The sequence below is a fragment of the Leptosomus discolor genome, chromosome 9, assembly GCF_034619465.1.
Source record: "Leptosomus discolor isolate bLepDis1 chromosome 9, bLepDis1.hap2, whole genome shotgun sequence".
Lineage (NCBI taxonomy): Eukaryota > Metazoa > Chordata > Aves > Leptosomiformes > Leptosomidae > Leptosomus > Leptosomus discolor.
Genome location: NC_141399.1, coordinates 41,739,626 through 41,762,204, shown reverse-complemented (window position 1 = coordinate 41,762,204; position 22,579 = coordinate 41,739,626). Strand labels below are relative to the sequence as shown.

Genomic DNA, 22,579 nt, shown 5'->3' with positions numbered 1-22,579 from the left:
TCTTTATACAAACCTAGTTCTGACTCAAAAGCCTATACTGAAAATAGTCCCCATCTCGTTCCTGCTAAGTCTGTCTAAAATGCAAGATATCACTGGCATTTGCACTTCAACATGAAGCATGGTCTCAAAGTTAGTAACCGTGTACTGATTCTTACGTCTCAAGTACTGCATGTAAGAGTTCCTCCTGAGAAGAGTTAAGAATTGCTTAGAAAAGTGAAGTCATTCCTACAAAGAATTTTGAACCTTTGGACTAGCATCTGGTGAGTTTGGGGATTTCAAAGCTTCGGATTCATGTCAGCCTGAATTACAAAGATTAGATAGTTCCTGTTTCTGTAGTGTCAGAAATGATCCAAGCCAATTTACTACCTGATTTCATGTTGCAATGAAGGAGATCAATTTTAGTGGGGCTATTTCCTTTCAGTTCATTACTGAAGGTGGAGTAACTACAGCTCTGTGTGTGTGTTTTCTTTCTTTGTTTAAATGTGTCTCGCTAATGGGAGCTACTTATTGGAGAAGGCATTCACTTTCCCCTCCGTGGCTGTAGTCTGCGGGACAGCTCCTAACAAAGTTCTTTGTCAGTGTTTGTAAGACTGGAGATGAGGTTTAACTGAGGGATTTGTGCTGAATGTTCTTTCGCTTTGAGTCTTAGTGCTGCAATGCTTGACGTTTTCCTTTCAACTGCTGCTGGATCAGTGAAGGCAGTAAGAGCAGGGTCTGACGGGGGTCCAGGAGCTTTCATTAGTACTGAAGCTGTTGTCATGAGAGGATTTAAAGCATTGAGAAACCTGTATTTGAAAGAAGTCAATATTATCCAAATTAAGAATTGTTTTGGAGAACAAGCACGCACTGAGTTGCAGCTTCCCCCACCCAAAGTATTAGAAAAAAAAGTGCCAAAATTTCTAATTTCTTCCAAATTTTGTTTTCTAGAATGTATTTTAGCTATACTTTCCAGTATAGTGTCTTGCTCTGAAAAAAACAACAGAAAAACACCACCCCAAACAAAAAAAAACACCCAAACACTTTTAACTAAAGTAAATAAGAGATATGATCAGACATGGCACGCAGATACCTATAAGAGCACCATGTGCTTAACTCCTAACGCTAAATCCTTTCTAAACAAACCTTGGATGCTGTAGATCAGCGTGTTCTGTGAAAGCAATAAACTACCTCATAAAGCGACCAATTTATGTGGCTGTTTATGCAGCCAATTTGTTCAGACAATGTGAAAAGCAGCATTTGTCTGTCAGTTAATATGGAACTATGATACAGGCTGTAATTTCAGCAAGAAGAGACTGCTATCTTTTTTTTATATATATGTATCTACACACGTATGTATACACGCACACACACACATGCTATTTCCTATCTTATGGGGTGCACTAGGGCAGTAGCAGCATTTTGCTGATAAACATCAGTTTGCCAGGCAAGAAAGCCTGGCCAGCAGGTTCAGCTGAAAGGAATTGTCGGAGTTCTAGGTGTCTGACCTCAGAGAAAGAAAAGCAGGCTAGCTGAGGGCTTGCTCTCTGTGTTGAGAACACATCACCTGGAAAAGGACTGGCTTTTAGTAGGACATGTAAGAATTGGGAAGATCTCTCTCTTTCTCTCAATCTCTCTAGAGTTGTGTCACTCTTACATATGCAGCCAGGCTCCTGGTCTCCTGAGAAGAAATGTCTACCTTCATTCTGTCAGATCACCTACAAGCCATGTCTGTCTGCAGTCCCGTCTTTATGGAGGGTAATCTGCGTCAGTCTGAGAGTTAAGGATGGAGCTGGAGCCATCCAGATTCCAGCAGTCTATGTGAAGACTAAAGTTCAACGACACCAAAATTTCAGTAAGTATGCACAATTGTTCTTCAAAGAGCAATTACATGTTAAGGTTTTACTAGCATGACTTAAACCAAAATCTTGCCATTCCTAATCAAGTGATCCTACACAGGAACTAACCCCATTTTTAAGTTTACCTATGGGAGCACATTTATTGAGAACATGTGAGTATCAAACTAATAATAATGCAGCAATTTTTAACAGTTTTGAGATTTAGAAAAAACATTTAATTCTATACCTTCCAAAATGTGGATTTAAAATAGGATTTCTGAAGAGAGAAGTCCAGGTAAGGCTGCTGAGGCCAAATGGCCCTAAGGCTGAAGGACTAAAGGCTGGAGACATGGATGGCACGGCCAATGTTGAAAGAGGCATTGACCTCCACGTGTGATCTAGGAGGGGAGAATGACTCAGTGGAACATCCAAAAATAGACCAAGTGGGTGCGTTAAGGAGATTCCTGGAACAGTCCCCAGAATTTCATTTTTTTCACGTTTCCTCCACTTTGCCCTTCTGTTTTGGAACCAGACCTTCAATAAGAAATTATACAGGTATTAGCTGAACTTACTCTGCAGTTTGTCTTACCAGCTACTACTGCATGCAGTGACACAGGCAGCAAAATATTTACTGTCAAACCAAAACCCACTTCTTTCATATTAAAAACCAAAACTCACTTCTTTAATACCAAAGATCCATTCATAAATGCCTTAGTGGGTTTATTAAGAAATAAATCAGTTACAAATATTGTAAATTTGACTACTCTCTAGCTCTGACTGAATAGTCCCTTCTGTTTGAAAGCCATTGTAATATATAAACCTATCACCTGAGAATTCATGATCAGTTATTAAAAATTATCATTCTTCCTTTCATAAGCTATTTATTGAAAATTAAATTTCAACAAAGCCATCCAAGACGTGGCTATTTCTGTACAGATACCTCAGGAAGCAACTTAATCATGACTGTAAGAGTAAATAGGCCTGGTGCGTGCTTTTTATCTTCATAGCTGGACCATACATTTTTATACAGAGGATTCAAAAGTAAAATGAGAAGCTTTTGTTATCTATGATGAATGCAAACAGCATATAGTTACACGAAAGCGATTAACTGAATTGCAGTGAAAGCCAATACTAAACTAGAAAATCTAGTACGCAGTATTAGAACAGGGTATCAAGCTGTTCCTAAAGGGGCTTTAGCTAGTATTAGTGGAGTAAGCTGTTGAGTGTATTGCCTCTTCAAGCCTGACTAGTCATTATTTTAGCCCGTTAAACATCTTTTAAAGACTTTAGTCAATTGAATCTACAGATCAGAAAATGGACTCTTCACACTGTTACTCTCTAGCATTCACTGAGCAGAACCTTTCAGACCCAGGATGGCAGCAGAGAGTAGAGTGAAGAGCATCAGCTCTCAACAAAGGTATTTGGAGATGGATGCTGCCGAGGCCGAATGCTCAACATCCAAACGTACTCAGCTGCTCAGGTCTTCTAGCCCCTGCTGCAGTGGAGGCCATTGAAGGTGGATTCTGAACTGGATCTGGATCTGGAAGAAAGGCATTAGCTGTGGCCCACAACCCCACCTGGCAGTCTTGTATAATAACGACTGTTGAAATTCAGTGAGCCGCTTTGCGAGCACATTCTGTGTATAACACTTGAATGCACCAGTCCCAGTATTTTGTAGACGGTGGTAACACAAGGAACAAGAGTCATTGGAAAGACCAACGTCTGTCCTGTACAGAATGATGACTTTCTGAAATTTACTTCTGATTTAGGACAATGGCAAACTTCAAATGCGAAGGTCTTTTACCTTACAATGTAGATCACTTCTTAATAAGAATCTAGCAAAACCACTAAAACAAACTAAAATAATAAAATTAAATTGCAAAAATTCAAGTCTCAAAAACATGACAACAGATGCTAAAAATTGTTATTCCTTTGGTATTAGTATTTCTGAAATAGTAAAATTCTATGTAAATTTGGTTTATGACAAAACCTTTGGATGCAGAAGTTTTATGGATGCATTTTTTTGAATACTTGCTTTTTGTATCTGCAATTATATCTCAGTCAAAACTGTTTTCAAAGATTTTTACATTTCTATTGTGTATCATCTAAAAATCAGGTTTTGGGGTTCCCAGCTGCACTTTAATCTCAGACATGTCATATAACCATTTCCAGTGATGTGACTTACCTTCAGGTGCTTAAATAATATTTAGCGTGTTCGGAAGGCAAGCCCTCCGCACGCCGGTGCGATGATACCCAAGCCAGAAGGCTGTAGCACGCCACAGCTTTGCTCTCCTGAGTTTGATGTTGTTGCCTTATATGTCAGTAACCTTTTACTCTTTCAAAGCACTCGCTGTGGGGTGCTCAGGAGCCAGCCGAAGAACTACTACTCTAGTCCTTTCCTGGCATGTCATCTTTACACTGGGAAGTCGCTGTCCTGGAGGTGGGGTTCACGCCCCTCAGGTTACGTACCTAAGGCAGAATCGTCTCCCTGCGCAGGCAGTCAGCAGAGAGAGGTGCACTTAGAATAAAAGTCAGAACACCAAAATTTTGAAGTTGGTACTTAAAATTCTTGAGTGCTCTGACTCATTCTTTGGCCATTTCTCCAGCAACCCCAGGCTTTAAAGGATCAGATGTCTTACAGAGGAATACCTGAATGAGTGAAACACCAGACGGCTATGCCTGTGTGACAGTCAGGACTAGACCTCAGTCCGTATTGGTCCAAGACAGGGGTCTGGTAAGAAAAATTAACTCCATTACTGCGATCAGATAACTTTATATTACTGTTAACCAGTAATCCCGAATATTTGTAAGTGGTTCTTGGCTGAGATCCCACAGAAGACCACCAACTCAAAGGTGTTAGTATTTTCTATGAAAATAAAATCCAATTAAAAAGGCAGTGAACTGTCTGATAATGCAGATATGCAGATAAGCCTTTACTAAAAAGGATAAGACAAATGCTGCAAAGGTATTAATTTCCTTACTAAATCTTAGCATTGTTGTTTAATCTGTCTTCATAAAGAAATGTTTGCTAAATAATGTGAAATGTCTGCTTTTCTGCTTTCTCTGTCCTAAAGTGAATCTTTTTGATCACTCAGACATGCACTTTGACTGCAAAACAATTTTTTTATGTAACAGGTGATTTTGAGTTTACAATCAAACTTATTTAGTCATCTCTCAGATTTTGTATGTATCAAACTAGAAGGAAATACCAGCATAGATATCTAATAATTATCTTTAGAAAAAAAGCTGGGTTTCATTTCCTTACTGGTACAAACTCATCGGTGCAAATGATAAAAGGAGCACAGGCATGCCTCATACCTTACACTGACATGACAAACCGCTTCCAAAATTTAGTGCATACGTTAATAGTTATGAGCATTCAGATTAGTCATCTTGAACCTTTTGTTAAGCAGTTTTCCTTTGCTTCCAATAAAAGGCTAAACTTGCCTTTAGTCTATTTTCAGACACATCTGAAGCGCCAACTGAAACATAACAGAAACTGCTATACCAGTCTTCAGATTTTTATGGTATGACTGTAATATCAGTGGTAAAATACTTTGGAAAAAATGCATTACTTAGTACTCAAAGATGAGTCTTAAACCATCAAATTTGAATTGTATGCTAAATATTACCCAGATTATTTTTGTAATTACTAGTGCCAGACATCTGACAAAAGAGATTTAGGTCTTTTTAAAAGAAAAAGGTGAGCATGTAAAATTTGATAGCTTGCTTGCTGTAATTTTCTTTAAAAATGTATCCTATTTAATTGATGTAATAGCTAACAATGATAAAAAGACACATAGACTAGATATAACTAACTGTGTCGTGTTTCTGCTGTAGCTGAATACAGGCTTGTAATCACAAAACATGACAAGGACCCTTAGATCAGTTATATTTGTAAACTAATGTTTTAACACTGATGCAGCTTATGGTGCTGAAATAACCAAGTAATGTTTCTCTCCTCACATTAAGAAAATAAAATATTCCCTTAACTTTTTCTTATTTTCCTCCTATCCTAACAATATGAATGATGAGAAGCAGAATGGCAATAACAGATGCAAATGTTATTGAAGAGCATCCAGACATGGCTTCAGATCACAAAAAGGTTTTGCAGACTCTCAGACCACCCCTTTCCCAAGGTAAGGAAGAATACAAAGATTCCTGCTGCCCTCTCCATTCCCCTGTACAAGCAAATAATAGGGGTTGGGTGAGGTGGATCTCTTTGAAGTGATGCTGAAATGAGAATACATTCACAGGCAAATTTTTTTCTTATCTGTTCATTTCCATGTAGGACTCAAAATGCAGGAGTGAGGGACAAGGTAGTGGCTGGTACCCATTTCAGCTGGTTGGCAGAGGATTCTCCCCAGAGAAGCAGACCTCAATTTGAAAACACACTGAGATGAAGAAATGGTCTGACTGCACTTGGTAAGATTTGTTTCCCAGGTTTACATCCGAGTAAATAAAAAGATAGCACTTTTCATGTCAGCTGGTTTAGCCAGGTACCATCGGTCAGGTATGGAAGTCTTCGTTTCACACAGGACACCATACAGAGCAACTATGAGCATGGGCATATGAGGCAAGTATTTGGGAATTAAGATAGCTTGTTAAGTACTACTGTACATGACCATCTAACAGTAGCTGTTCCTGCACATCCTCTTCCCTCCAGGCTAAGCTGTCCTTTTTCTACCACAGGACAAGAACACATACACAGAGAAAGGCACTGTGCAGTGGAAGTTCACCCTAATCTAACTGCTGACTGTGTGCTCATGCCCAGGAGAATCGTGTTAAGATCTGACAAGGAGTGAGGAGGTGCAAGGAAGAGCTCTCTGGGGATACATCAACTCTGCTATTTCACTTGTTAATCCCTTTTTGACTCCATCAAACCTAAATATTTCCATTTCTTTCAGATGAGTCAATAGGAGAAGATTTCATCTCTGCCATCTACCATTGCACCGTTCCTTCACAGGTCAAACGGACTACGGAGCAAGTACCCCACAAAGTGAACACGACAGTAACAGGTAAGTTAACAGCTTTTCACTCATGTCCTTTCCACTGGCAGACGCTATGTGTAACTGCCAGATATTGGGGTAGTTCAGTGACTAGGGGTTTTAGTGATTGTTGGTATTAGGGAGGGGGGAGGGCACATAATTTCCCTCAAGTTCACCAAAAAAAAAAAAAAACCTGAAAAGTGCATCGAGGTATTCTCGGATGAGTCAGTTATGAAGTACCATTCATACTGCTAAGGCCTTTTTCTGAAGATGGTGCATATTAAAGTAAAAAGCTAAAAAACTTACAGCTTTACAGATGTTAGCTAGTGTGAACTATTGCAGATCCAGCGACTGAAGTAATGACAACGTATGCAAACAAGGATCTGGCATCAACAGTAACAAAGCTATGCAGGAGTCAATCAGGCTGTCACACTGAGGAGCTGCCCCAGTTCTCAGGCTTTCACAAGTACGCACATACCCAGAGCTGGGCTGGAGCAATAGGTCAGTCCGTATCTGATATACAGCACAAGCCAAATTTAGTACAACTGTCATTTTGAGCTTAAAAATACTTTGAAAGCCTTCATACCTTTGGAAACAACATTTATTTTTTTTTTTTTTTAAAAAGCTAATGTTTCTGTATAAAAAGGGATTTCTAGCCTATACAAGAAATGCATCTCAAGAAATTGCCTCTTAAGATGTACTGTTAAGTATGAGCACTTAAGAGTCAGGAAAAGCTACTAGGGTCATGCATAGCTTAAGAAAACTGCAGCTACAAGATGATTAGTGTCTGTTCCCACATGCTGAGTTCCATGGGTGTTGCTGTTATTACAGCCCAGCTAGGTCATAAAACTCTCCTGGACAGTGCCTGACTGGCACACGAATGTCAAATTCATCTTTTATGAGTTTTAACCAGTCACTTAGAAGCACGACTGTATTATTGAGCTAAGTTAGAGCAAGAAAGGAGTGTAAGCTTCTCTGAAGCCTCGGTAAATGGCTTAGGATGCCCCACAGAAACGCTTATTTGCTGTAAACCAACTGATTATTTTTTTTTTTAAATACTGTTTTTATAATCTCAAAACTCAGGAGACAGTACCTGCCTTTAGACCCATGAAGCCGGCAGCAAAACGGGAGTGCGAAGCGCCGCCTGGGAAGGTTCCTAAGCCGCCGTTTGTTTTCCCGTCGCTGAGGTAACTTTGCCAATCGCTCCGTCCGCGAAGAACTGACCCAAACGGGGGGCACCCGGCACCCCCGACCTCCTGCGGCTCCCCTCCGCTACCGACCTCTCCCCCAGCCGAGGAAGGCCCAGTGCAGCGTTATTGTCCACAGCTGCTTTCAGCCCTCGCGGGGTGGTTTTGGAGCTCGGCCCCCAGCCCCGGGGCGGCCGCGGAGGGAGGAGGGGGGGGTGTCCCCGGGCACCAGCGGCTCGGCGGCCGCCCCCGCTGCCGCCCGGCACTCACCTGCACACGGGCCTCCGTCAGGTCCAGCCGCACGGCCAGCTCCTCTCTGCGGGGGCAGCACACCGTTAGCCGCCGCGCTGCCCCAGCGCCGCCCGACCCCCCCGCCCGTCCGTCCGCCCCCTCCCGCCGGCGGCCGCTACCTGGTGAACACGTCGGGGTAGTGGGACTTGCGGAAGGCGCGTTCCAGCTCCTCCAGCTGGAAGGTGCTGAACGTGGTGCGGTACCGCCGCTGCTTCCTCTTCACCGGACCCGCCGCCTCGCCGCCCGCTGCCGCCGCGCCGGGAGGGCGCCCCCCACGCCCCGTGGCTACCGGCTCCTCCGCGGGGGCGCGCGCTCGGGCGGGCCGCGGCGGCGGCGGCGGCGCCGCGCGCTCCTCGCCTGAGGGGAGAGAAGCGGGGAGTTACCGGGGGGGGGGTGGGCCCGAGCGGGCAGCGCTCCGCCGCCAGCCCCGCCGCCCCTCACCGTGCCGCCCGGCGGCGGGGCCCCGGCCCAGGATGCTGTCGATGAAGTAGGAGGTGAGGAGGTGCAGGGCCGGCGGGGCGGCGGGGGCCGCGCTCTGCATAGCGGCGGGCTGGCGGCGGGCCGGGCCCCCGCGCCGCGCCGGGTTTTATTGGCGCGGGCAGCGCCCGGCTCCGCGCCCCGGTATTAGCATTTCATTAGCGCGCTGGCGTCAAGGCCGGGGGTGGGACGCGCCGGGCCCCGCTCGCCGCGCAGGGGCCGGGCCCGGGGCAGCCTCCTCCCGGGCGGGCGGGCGGGCGGCAGAGAGCCCCGCGGGCGGGGTTGCCCCACGGGCGGGCCCGGCCCTTGGGCCGAAACCGCCGGCTTCGCGCTCCCGGCCCCCGCCGGCCGGCGACAACTTTTTAAAGCCTCCTTCGAGGGCGCGGGCGGGGAGCGGCTGCGGTGAAGTGTTGCCGGTGCCCGGCGGGGTGCGGGAGAGCTTCGCTCGGGTCGTCGGGAGCCGCTGCCGCGGGGTCGGGGCTCGCGTTCAGCCCCAGAAGGCAGCGAGCGTGACAGCACCTGCCCGAGCTCGGAGGGTGCGAGGGGCAGCTCGCTGTCTCGCACGGAAGGGACGTTAGGGTTTGGGTCTCTGTTACTTCTGCTGGACTTAAAACTTGTTGAATTCAGCTTTTTAAGACTGACCTTGCAAAGTGCCGTGTGCCGACAAGCGCGAGGAAAATGCACAGAAGCGTGCAAGGTTGAGCCTTTTTTCCTGGAGATCTTTAATTCTGCTCCTGCTAGAATGCTGCTGTCGGTGTTGTTACAGCAATGATTCCTCAACAGGAGGTCTGGAAACTATTTCCTACACAGAGTGACTTCCAGCAGTTCTGTGATCTCGCTGTGGTGTACTGCTAGAGACTGACATAAATTAGATGACAAAATTACTTGATCCTGAGGTCTAGATTTCAGGGGATGAGAATGAAATACCAGTTTCTAGAGAATCTCACAGAGAGTGCAGTGGAAAAGGGCTTAAAAAAATAAAATCCGAAAACCGGTGGCTGAAAGCTGAAGCCAGACAAATTTAGATTAGAAATTAAACATAGACTTAAAAATCTCCCTCTTTATAACTAACCTTTGAAACAACACAGCTCATGAAGTTCTGGGTGGGCTGTCTGTCTTTGCATCAAGGCTGGATGGTTTACATTTTTAGCTGAAGACATAAAGGCTGTACTGTGGAGATGCTTCCCGAATCTATGACCTGTCTTATACGAGAAGTCTGTCTGAATAATCTTTTGGTTCCTTCTGGCATTGTAGTCCACAAACAAATGATCTTTTTCTTTTGTCCTCCTCTCCTTTTACATCACTGGGGCTGCACATGTGCTTTAGCGCTTCTGTCTTTGGTTTTTGACAGACCTCCTTCTTGCTGTCTCGCTGCTTTGCCGCAAGGCTCTTCATTGAGTCAGCCCTCAACTTTATTCCTTTCACTACAAAAATTGTGTTTGGCCTGAAGCAATACCTTCGTGAACACATTCCTGCAGCACCTTCCCTGACAAGCTCTGGGAAAGCACTTACCGATGCTAACACTTGAAAAAGTAGCCTGTCTTCATGAGAGATGACTATATTTAAGGGCAGTGCTTACAGAAAGTGGTTTTTTACGTAGAATTTTCTTGACCTTATCCGGATTCTTGTCCTGTTTAGATCCTGATCCTCAGCTTCAAACCTCAGACTACCTTTTCTCTCTTTGGCTTTGTAAGGTCCTACTTATGTTTATAGAAGCATGCCATCAGAGAGCTAGGGTCACAGAGCCGTGATAGTGGTGACTGCTGAGGGGAGCACAGGAAGGCAGAGACCGCTCATGTAACGGAGCTTCTGTGTCCCCAAACATGGCTGTAATTTTCAGCTGGGGCCATTTCGGAGGAGTGGGGTTTGGAAGTCATCATCCCTTTTCAAGATGCGTGTGGAAAACATAAGGTCCATCTGTAGCCTTTTGTAGGGGCAGAGAGCCAGGCGTGTGGTCTTCACTGAAGACCTTGCCTGTGTTCAGAGGCTTAGGGACTCATTTGTGGTGGAAAGAACAGTGGTTCTGTGCATACTATGGACCAAATGTCTATCATACAGTTTCTTTCAATTCCAGGAAACAGGATTTGAGCGATTTGGTTTCTGCTGGCCACAAGAAGCTTTGTCAGAACCTTATCAAGGAATCCGTTGGTTGTGGAACACACTGTGATGCGTTTCGTTCCCAGGTTATAGCTGCCCAAAGAGGAGCCTCTGAATCTTGGAGATCAGGCCCAGGAATTGCAATGAGATCTCCCAGAGCCAAAAGTGACTCAGTTTTCTTACTTTTGTGTTCCAAACAAACCAAATCCAAGAACAACCCGAACAGCAGATAAAGCACCATTATCTCCTTGAAAGTTGTTCAGCAACAGCCATCTGACAGGCTGATTTTTACAAAAAGCATTTTCCTGCATCGCCTTCAGCAGAGCTATCTGTTAGGAAGCTCTTTTACTTTCTACAGTTGTGTTTTACTGGTGTTTCCTCTTTTGAAACTGAGCTAAAAGTATATTTTTTAATCAGAAAATGGCTGGATGAGGAGGTCAGTCCTATTTTGTGGTTTCGTGCATCATTCCAAGGGGCTTCATTGTATTCATTTGCAGTTTTCTAGCACTTTTCCTATTTTATGACTAAGTGAACAATATTACACCTGGAAATTCTCAAGGATGAATATATTATAAAGATTATTTCTACAACACAGTGTAGTCTTCCTTCCAGCTTGTATTTGGTTTGCATGGCAAGGTTTTGGTAGCAGGGGGGCTACAGGGGTGGCTTCTGTGAGAAGCTGCCAGAAGCTTCCCCCATGCCCAATGCAGCCAATGCCAGCTGGCTCCAAGATGGACCCACTGCTGGCCAAGGCTGAGCCCACCAGTGATGGTGGTGGCACCTCTGGAATAATGTATTTAAGAAGGAGGAAAAAAACCTCTGGCAGCAGAACAGCAGTGGAGAGAGGAGTGAGAACATGTGGGAGAAACAACTCTGCAGACACCAAGGTCAGTGAAGAAGGAGTGGAAGAAGGTGCTCCAGGTGCTGGAGTGGATATTCCTCTACAGCCCGTGGTGAAGACCATAGTGAGGCAGGCTGTCCCCCTGCAGCCCATAGACGTCCATGGTGGAGCAGATATCTGCCTGCAGCCCCTGGAGGACCCCCCCCTGGAGCAGCTGGATGCCTGGAGGAGGCTGTGACCCCGTGGGAAGCCTGTCCTGGAGCAGGCTTCTGGCAGGACCTGCGGACCCATGGAGAGAGGAGTGTCTCCTGTGGGAAGGCACCCCACGCTGGGAAGAGTGTGAGGAGTCCTCCTGCTGAGGAGGAGGGAGCGGCAGAGACAACGTGTGATGAATTGACCGCAACCCACATTCCCCTGTGCCGCTGTGCCGCTGCAGGGGAGGACGTAGAGAAATTGGGAGTGAAGTTGAGCCCAGGAAGAAGGGAGAGGTAGGGGAAAGGTGTTTTAAGATTTGGTTTTATTTTCTCATTACCCTACTCTGATTTGATTGGCAATAAATTAAATTTATTTCCCCAAGTTAAGTCTGTTTTGCCCCTGTCAGCAATTGCTGAGTGATCTTCTTGACCTTATCTTGACCCATGAGCCTTTTGTTGTATTTTCTCTTCCCTGTCCAGCCGAGGAGGGGAGTGATAGAGTGGCTTGGGTGGGCACCTGGTGTCCAGCTGGGGTCAACCCACCACAGTCCTCTTTTGGCACCCAGTGGGGCACCCAGACAATGGGACTCATTTCTGAAATAACCTCATAAACTCCTGGGCAAAGAAACATGGCATTGAGTGGGTGTATCACATCCTCTGTCACCCATAAGCCTCTGGAAAGTTGGAGAGATATAATGGACTGTTAAAGACTATGTTGAGGGCATTGGGCAATGGAGCATGGAAGCACTGGGATACAAATTTAGTAGAAGCCATTTGGCTGGTTAACACCAGAGGATCTGCTAACGGTCCTGGTCCTTCCCAAACAAACCCCCTGCATACTGTGGGAGGAGGTAAGGTCCCCAGAGTGCACACAGGGAAGTGGCTGGGGAAGGCGGTGTGGATTGCTCCTCCCATGGGAAAAGGCAAACCCGTTCGTGGGGTTGTCTTTGCTCAAGGACCTGTGTGTACTTGGTGGGTAATACAGAAGGATGGGGAGACCCAATGTGTGCCTCAAGGAGACTTAACCTTGTGGGGGAAAAATAATCTGTGATGTGAGTTGTATGTTGTAGGAAGTGATGTAGCAGGAACAAGCTGAGCCAACGAAGAGTGAGTTTCGCAAAGAACCGGACGAGTACAACGATGACCCAAACCAAGCCAGTGGTGTTTGCCCGGCAATTGAACGTGCTGCTTCTCCTGTCCTGAGCAGCCATCTTATGGGGCCCAAGTCATAGCCTGTTCTTAGGAACATTTGGAGAGTGGAGGAAGCCCGTAGAATGGTAGAATAACATCTGATAAGGGACAGGGGACAGTAGTTAATGAGAATGTGTAAGTCTGTATGTTGGGTATAAAGATGGTTTAAGTATGTAGTATAAGTTGTAAGTGTTGGTAAGAAGGGATTTCAGTAATGAGAATTTAACACAATGGGGTGGTTAGAAGATAGATATATGTATTGAATTATGTGGGACCTGAGCATGATGCCAATGGTATGGAATAATGGGTGGAGATTGTATCAGGTCTGGCTGAGATGGAGCTAATTTCCCCCCAGCAGCCCTCATAGTGCTAGAAAGGTGTTGATAACACACTCATGTCTTGACTACTGCTGAGCAGGGCTCCGCAGCACCATGGTGTCTCTCCAACACTCCCCCTCTCACCCAGTAGGCTGGGGGTGGGCAAGATCTTGGGAGGAGACAGAGCCAGGACAGCTGACCCAAACCAACCAAAGGGATATTCCGTACTGTGTGACATCTGCTCAGGAATACAACCTAAGAGAGAGGAGGAAGGGGGGCGGGTATTCATTTTTACAACGTTTGTCTTCCACAGCAAGCGCAATGCCTACTGAAGCCCTGCTTCCTGGGAAGTGGCTGGACAACACCTACTGATGGGAAGTAGAGAATTAATCTTTGTTTTCCTTTGCTTCCATGTGCAGCCTTTGGTTTTGCTTTATTAAACTGCCTTTATCTTGACCCACGAGTTTTTCCCATCTTATTTTCTCTTTCTACTGTCTCACTGAGGACGGGAGTGATAGAGCAGCTTGGTGGGCACCTGGTCAACCCACCACACATCTGGGTTGTTTTGGATGTCCTCAAGCAAGTCACACTTACACTGCTGACTGGACTTCTTACTTGGTGTTTTGGAGTTGTATTGAGTCTTGTCATGAGCTGGATAACCTGTGTTGCAGTTGCTGCCTAATGCCATTAAAAATGCCCTAAAAGAGTGTGATCTAAATGACATTTTCATAATTTTGTGTTTAACCAACGTCATTGCTACTGCTTCCTTGGTTTTCTTTGGCTCTCATATAAAGTAAAATGTGACAGATGAATCATAAAGCTCACCTTGTCCACAAAGTGTTTGAAAGATCAAAGGAAGCGTATGTGTATGTTTGTGGATGACAGCAGAGTTGCAACTGCACAAAGGGGACTGGTAATTGACTTGCTTGATATGTTTATTGGTTTGTTTTAAGGGCACGTTGATTATGAGCATCAGCATTCTTTATGATGCTTTAAATACATAAACCTACTTTAATGAAGTTTATTTAGTATGTAGGCTTAGAAAAGAAAGCCTGTCTATATTTATATTGAAAGGAAGTTCTGAAGTAAAATATCTGGTGAGGTTAACAAGAAAAACTTCTTGAATGAGTCCAAGGAGTTACTTTGACAGCACAGCATGGAACTTTGCTGGCTTGAAGGAAGATGGCTTTCTAGAGACTTAAGTGCAGAACTTGGATAAAGCAGAAGTGATTCTGATGAAAGCTGTGAGTCAACTTTGGTTGATGTTCTAGGAAATAGATCCTGAAAGGCAACTAACATCTTTAATGCTAATGTACCTCTCTCTGGATTGTTTCATATTCTGATTAGTACAATTGGTATCTCATTGTAGTTCTGTTTTACACAACTGCCTGAAGAGCTGGGTGAACTTGAAAATCAGCACCTGTCTGTCTTTTTATGGGTTCATATCTAGGTTATGTGGGGCAATCCTGTGAATCCTGGGAAACTGCAACACTGAGCGTTGTGGGACAGAGCCTCAGTTGGCATAGCTAGGTTCTCTCAGTTGATACTTATTAGACCAGCTGCACTTGAGTGCAGTAACTCTTTTGTAATGGAATCACAGTATGCTGGTTTCCCATTTCAGTTAATAACTTCTGAAAATAATGTAAGTGCTTTTTGCTGATTAGGCATACCTGACTGCTTGGAAAAAAAAATGTGTGCACAATACATGGCAAATCAGCTTCCCTTTCTGTGCTGCATATTCAAGAGCACAATAAAATATTAGTTGGAAAACGAGGTAAGAATTGGGGCATCGCTGACAACTCCGGAGAAGCCGTCGTGTTGAGATGGCAGACACTGCTGTCATTGTGCTCATTCTGACCAACCAGCCTGGAGCAGATGTGCTTCTGTTGTGTCCCCATCCAAATCCCTTTGCAGTCTTAATTTCAGATCTGTTGTTTTCTCCCTCTGCAGGCCTTTTGTTTTATGCAGGCAAATAAAGTGAGAGCCTGTCTTCCCTTCGTGCGTTTGGTTCTTGAAGGAACTTGTTCATGAAGGGCAGGCATGTAAGAAGTTGTAAGAGGTTCCTGTTGAAATTACATGATAAAGTTTTGTGAGAGAGACCTTGAACAACCTAAACGTACTGCACTAAGTGTTCTTTCAGCGGTTGCTGTAACGCCCTATTTCTCAAACCCTCTAGGTGAAAAGTGCAGAGCTCTGGTGCATGGGTACTTCTGGCAGTGCTGTCATGATATTGTAGCATTTACAGGGTCTGCTAAAGCCACCCCTCTTGGGCTCACAATTATGTGAGGCTGTTGTCTCTTCTAGAAGGTGAAGAATGTATGTTTTGACGTCTGAAAGTTTCTAGACTTTGCATTTATGGAGAAAAACTTAAAAACCTGGTAGAGCCTAGGGGCCTACAAGTCCAAGGATAAATAAAACCAACTCAATACTATGTTATTTTTTCTTGTCATTCTTAAGACAAAGTGCCAGGTAATAGATTAATGCCAATTTGTATCTCTGTTTAAAGGTTCCTTTTTGACTCTTTCTGAGGGGTGTCAGATCTCTCGTGGTTGCACATTCCTAGAGTGAAAATTACTCTCTTTTTTCCAATTTATTTTGTATAGGGGCTAACTGGACAGAATGTTGGACTAGGCTTGGAAGACCACATTCCTGGTTCCTCTGCTGGCCCACTAGGACAAATCACTATATCTTTGTGCCTCATTTATTCACACTTAAAATTGGAATAGTTGTACTATTTGCCAAGTATTGGACGTCGCTAAAAAATTATCTCTGGGAAAGCTGAGTGTGGTTAAAATACTTCATAGTTGATGTTTACCCATTTATGATTGTAGACTGGGTTGTACCCATGAAATATACACTTAAGGGTTTACCTTTTTAGCCCCTAAATATAAACTCGGGTTTGCTTCAAAATGAGCACTGAAACATCTGTTTCTGATTATTTTTTTTCCTGTATGCGAGTTCATTATCATGTGTGCTTTAGGAACGAGTCTTTACCAGATGTGTTCTTCACTATTGCCTGAGGTCCTCTGGGGTTCCTTCATGCAGATAGGGACATACCCAGTTCTTCCTGAACGCTGCAGGTACTATGACTAGTTCCAACTCACTTTAGTGACTTCGGTCCCTGTCTGTAGACACTGAACCTTGAAGAGTGTGAACTGTCTGGTAATGTGCAGCGGAGGCTCTGCTACAATCTCTGTGTTATCTCTGTCTGACTCTTCCACAGCTAAAGTAAGTGATTGCTGCTGCATCCTATGTCTTTATAACACTTTTTGCTGCTGCCATGATTTTACATGGGGAGCTGAGGCATGGAGAGATGGAATGATGGGGGAAGAGTGGTGGGCTGCTCTGTGTATATAAAGTGATTGCCCTTGTTCAGCCTTATTGACTGAACTATCAGACTATCCCTTTAACGCAACCACTTCAATACAGTAAAAATTTTATAGTAGGTGTCACTGTAGTAATCCAGAGCCTCTGCATCCATTCTCCTGACAAAATCGTAAGTGAAGCAGTCTATCAATAGGTAAAAGTCTGCAGTAGTACGTATCTTTCAGTGTGCCTCTGTGCTCATGGTTGTTCCTTGATAGCCAAGAAGTTTACTATGGAAGAGATGTAGCTGTAGTGAGGTTCCTGCACTGTTTTGTGGGTTGCTTCTCTGGCTTGTTCTTTTCTTAATGATCAGAGGCCCCACATTTGGTAACAGGGTGATTTGGGAACTCCTTCTGCTGGATTGATTGAGGTATGGAGTCTGACTGGGCACAGGGCGTTATTGCACACCTTTCTGACCGCAGCAGTTCTGCTTCTGATTCATACCGGTGCAAGTGTGAGGGGAATCATGCCTAGTTTGTGTTCAGCTGAAAATGTGTCCTTCTGAACTGCACCACACTTGATAAGAGCGAGCACCTGGAGTCTGCCACTGATGGTGTTTGTGACAGCTGCTGTCAGTATCGAAAAGAAGTAACTGAGGTCTACAGCCAAGCTGACCTCTTGGAACGCTGCAGGGATATTAGAAACAGAAGGACACCTGTTTGTTGTTTTAAATTGTGAAGAGTCTGTGACTTGGTTCCACAGATTGAAAGCATAGAAGAGACACTGACACTTATTAGTCACTTGGCTTCTTTATTTTATGAACCATTTCTGAACAGCAAAGACTGTATAAAATTACTCTGTAGCTTTGTGGGGAATGAATTATCAAAACGAAACAAATAAGCAGCTAAGACCTGAGCTGAGCAAACCTCTTGTCTTCATGTTGGAAACTAACTGTGAATGATGGCACAAATGCAGCCTGGATCTGAGCAAAGAGTTGGATGGCTACAGCCAAGTAACCGTATCTGAGAGGAAGGTAATGCAAGGCTAATTCTCACGTTTTAATGAGAAATCACGGTACGTTGCTGTTGAAAGCAGTACGTGCAGTTAGAAGGGTTTAGTTTTCCTCATCTGGCCCCTGCCTCTACACACGTGTGGGGACATGGTTGGAGATGCTTATCAATTTCTTGCAAACATCCTATGCACGCTGCTGTGATAAAGGTGCAGGTTTCTTTCAGTCAAGATTGTCTTGATTTAACAGCCTGTGGCGTCACTCTGGGGGTCTCTGCTCCTCAGGTGAGCTCTGCAGCATCTGCTGGCTTTGAAGAGAGCTCTGCACACTGTGACTGGGAGGGAACACAGCTCTCAAAGCAAAACCCTGGACCTGTTAATTGTCTGAGGGCCTGTATAAAAGCATTGTAAACTCCTAGCCTGAACTTGGTCATAGGTAATGACAGCATCGAGCTGCTTATCTGTACCTCTTTGGAATGGACAATTTAAGGAAGCTGAACTCTTTGCTCCCTCTTGTGGTAGATGTAGAAATGTGAAAAAAGTTTGGGGAAAACCTGCCGCTAACACTGAAGGAAGCTTGAGTGTCTACATTTTCGGTAGCATCTTGTGACAGAATTAAAGGAGAGTTTTGACATGACGTCAAATCGCATGAAAGTAAAAGGTTTTCTGAGATCAGAACGCAGCCCTGAGGGAAACAGCTTTTTAAAGCAAGGCTAAATGCTATACTGTGTTGTAGCTTTCAAACAGCTAGGGAATGCAGAGTGGAGAAACACAGTTCCATATGTACTCTGTTGATCGGTTTTTACATATGCACATGAAAGAACAGCTTGGGGCTATTTGCCTAATACTGGTTAAAGTTTTTATGCCACCTCCTGCAGATCTTCATGCTACTTGGTGTGTTTTTTCATTTGTATGTTCTTAAGTCTTTCTTGGACTTCATAATACCATTTTCGAGAAATTTTTTTTTCTGGAAATGTTTATGCACTTACAGAAATTTTTTTTTTTTTTTTGGTCTTTATAGTGGAGCCATGTCATCTGTGGGACCAGGAGCCTGGTTTGAAGGGACCTTCCCTGGCAGTGCCTAGTAAGCTTCACGTCTTTGCAATGGGCTGGAGCATTATCGCATGCATGCATACATGTGGGAGTGTCCAGAGCCTCCAGGACCCCCAGGTACTCTGCAGTGATGGTACAAAGCTTGCTCTTGAAGATCCTGAGAGGCAAGTGAGGAACGTCAGGCAGGTGAGCAGTTATGTAGCGGTGACAGCTGATGGCTTGTGTTACCCAGTTATAACAAAAGAGAGACAGGTCTAGCTCATTTATACAGAACCTAACACAATAGAATTACTGCATTTTTGGCCCAAGAATAGTTGAAGTATTAAGCAATGATGGTATCACTGCCTAATTTTTTCACCTAATTAAAAAAAATCTACAGCACTTTTTGGTAGGGGAAGACCCTCCTCGAATTGCCTTAATGTCTAATGCAGCCTCCTTTGCAGTGTTCAGATGTGTGGTCCGGGGTGTGAAAACATGTTTCGAGCAGAACAGCTGCCTGTTGGGGAAGTGTTTTGGCCAGATGGACCTGCTTGGCAGCAGTGGACTGTTTTCCTTGAGCCTTCTAAGTTCCAAACTTCCTTTGGAGTGTTTTGAGGGAGGCATCTTGTTTTGCCTGATGTTAGAACAGGGGAGCCACCTTTTGCCACTGCCTAAACACTAGTACCCCAGGTAATGACGTCCTGAGGTTACATCATGACTTGCCCTCTCTGTTGGCCATAATTCTATCCATTTAATGACTGCAGCCTCCAATATCACCAATGGTCTGGGGGACAATATGAACCGTTGCTGTTGGCTAGATGTATCCTGATTTTGAGAAGGTGGTGAAAGATTTTGACATTAATGAAATGCACTGATTTTGATGTGGTTCTCTTGGCAGTTCCAATCAAGATTGCTTTGCATTTCCCTTTGCTGTGGTTTAAAGGATTTGAATTTGCTGCAGAGTGAGTATGTAGATATATGGAGTTTTACTGCTGGCATAGAAAAAAAAAGAAATACAAGGAAATCAATAGTTGCTTTATCTTGATTAGAAGCTGAGCTTTAGGCCTGAAGTGCTTCAAGCAATGCATGCATTGAGTGAACCACCAGGACTTTTGTTTTCAGGGAGTACAAGCTGTTGTAAGTGTAGAACATCCTCAACTGAAATATCTTCATGTTACGTGTCAGTCAAACATGTTATCCAGGGTGCACTTAAGCGGGTAGGTGTCTCCTCTCATATTTTTCCAAGGTGTTGCTGTCATGTTGCTGGGGATCTGCAGAGATACAGCGATGAATATTTCAGTGGTGTAAAGTTTTGCTTAATGATGGGACATGTCTCAAAACATATGTAAGATCTACTGGAGTATCAATTGCTCAAGTAGCCCCCTTAGGCCCTTTCATTGCATGAGCAATAGAGGATGGATGCTTATGCTGCGAGGTGGGCTACATGCAAAGCGGTGGATAAAGATGTCACAGGGAACTGGAGCAACAAAACACAATGAAAAATGTTCTACTTAATTAAAAAAAAATCCAATGAATGAGATTCAAGTTAAATCGTTTTCCCTGAAAAACCATCCATGGGTGCTGGAGGTGCAAGCTGCTGTTTGTCGTGGTGCAGTTGTTCCAGCGATGGTCAGTGTTGAAATGTGCTAACTGGAAGTTGAAGCCTATGGGACAAATGTGTTTCTTTGTCTTCATTCCTAAATGGCCTCAGTGCTGCGGGGTCCAAGCATTTATACCTCAGCAGAAAGGTGCCACATGGTTACAAGAGTGGCCTGGAAACCCCTGAGATTACAATAAATAGCTGATAGCATGTTCAGGGTATACATAGGTGCACTGCTTTCAGTGACTGCAAGGGTTATGTCTCTTTTTCCTCTTTAAAATGAAAACCAGAGATTGTGATGGGATCATGTGCGTCTGGTAATTGGGTCTTTAAAACAGACCCATGAAATAGTGCAGCACTTGTGATGAGTTATGGGAGGGCTGGCAAAGCTTTAAAAAATGGCTCTGTCTTTACTCTTGCTGCCCATTTCCTCATGAACCCTTATATGTACTGCTCTCCGTCCTAGTACAGACAATAACATGATTTTTGTCCCCAGAGTAGCACTGTAGAAAGGGAGGGTGTTGTAATTAAAGAGAAATGAAGCAGAGATTTATTTTTACATTAACCAGCATCATAAATATATTTTATCCTGTTAGGCTGTTTCACAGTCCTCATTAATGGACTAAACTTGCTAGTTTGTCTCTTTATCATGTTGATAGACTTGTTAAATGAAACCCTGAGAGATCAGACAGTTTAGTCCTGTGGCCAGTGGCAGCTTTTCACAGCAATGATTTCTGGCTGGGTTGTATGTGCCAAATGTCCAGGCAGCTTGTGCTTATCAGCATCCATTATACTTTTTGTTGACTCGAAGCATTAATAACCTGTCAGATTAGGTAATTAGGCTGTCTCTAGTAGCCAAGGGAAATTGTTTTTCCCTAACTGATGGTATGGGTTGTGCAGTTGTGCAGATAAGCACTTGGTCAAACGGCAGTTCAGACAATTTTTAACTGGCCTTGCTGATGAATGCAGAAGTAGTGCTGAGACGTGAGGGGCAGATTACAACAGAGACACAGGCATTAAAAAAAATAACCTGTCCCTTTCAGAACTCTGTCCAAGTAAGACACTGGTTATGGTTCTGATTCTTCAAATCTGCTGTGTTTTAGGAGCAGCCCTATTAATTTCAGTGCTGTGGTGGTTTTATAAACATTGCTCCATTCTTCTGAATTAAAACGCATCCCAGACCCGGGGGAATGAAAGGGATTCTCTCTAGGAGGTGTCATCTTACCTCCATGAGTAAAGCTGGCTACTGCTAGCAATCACTGATGCTCTGAGAGTCTCTTTGTGCAGTGTGACCTTCTTTCTTTGTCACTGATGGAGTCTGTTGTGCCCAGGAAATGCTTCAGTGGTTAGTAGATGCAGGAAAGGTCTGTTTATTCCATTGAAGCTGGGATCCCAGTTCTTAGGTGAATGGCATTTACCTATTTCTAGGAGCAATCAGTCTTCAGTGTGAACAGGCTGAGTGTTGTGGCAGCATTCATCAAACAGATGTGTCACTTCAGTTATGTGAAGACTTTCTGTCAAAATAGACAAGAAAATGAATTTTCCTGAAAAGCCATTTGGGTTCCCCATGATAAAGGGCTTAAGTTCTCAAAGTTTACTTTCTTTCTTTGAGCCAACTGATAAGATGGGTGCAAGAGTTGTAGAAGCTACTTGATTCTGCGAGATTGGTAAGGTGAATGAATTCCTGCACAGAAAGGCATTTTAAGAGAGAATCCAGCTATCTCCCCCGTCAAAAACATACCCACTCCTCTGAATTGGAACGAGGCTTGGGAGGGAAGCAAGCCAGCACAGAAATAGTGATTCCCCAAACCTGATTGTACTGATGCTGACAGATTCACACAAAGGACAGTGAGATGGTAGGAGCAACATGTGCTCAGCTGCCCAGTCCTATCGACTCACACTGACACTGAGCAGATTAGTTGTGCTTGGGTGCAGGGGAGGTCTGGGAGGTGGAGGGACGGAGTGACAGAGGGCTGGAACAACCTCTGCACATGTAAATGTTACAGTGAATGTCTTGAGAGACATGACGTGCTTCTTGCTGAAACCCACCCTGCACATGCCCATCTTGCACGCCAGGTGAGTGGAGTGCAGTCGATCTGCTAGCCAGCCTGCCTCTGTCGAGCATTGTGTCTCGAGTCCAGATGCGTTACAGGGATTTGTAGCCAGGGGCCTGCCATCCTTTGCCAGCTGGGTGACCACTGTGGCATACCTTGACTTTAGCAAAGCTTTTGACACT

The 22,579-nt window shown here is 44.5% G+C and overlaps 1 protein-coding gene across 1 annotated transcript; it reads right to left on the bottom strand.

Moving 5' to 3' along the window:
* Positions 1–559: 559 nt before the first annotated feature.
* On the bottom strand, positions 560–8,821 carry ESX1 (ESX homeobox 1). The gene is made up of 5 exons (XM_086470450.1): positions 8,722–8,821; positions 8,400–8,637; positions 8,260–8,305; positions 2,062–2,348; positions 560–785 (listed from the first exon to the last, which is right to left on the bottom strand). The coding sequence occupies exons 1-5, from the start codon at positions 8,819–8,821 to the stop codon at positions 560–562; spliced, it is 897 nt and encodes a 298-aa protein (XP_086326576.1).
* Between the last annotated feature and the right edge of the window lie 13,758 nt (positions 8,822–22,579).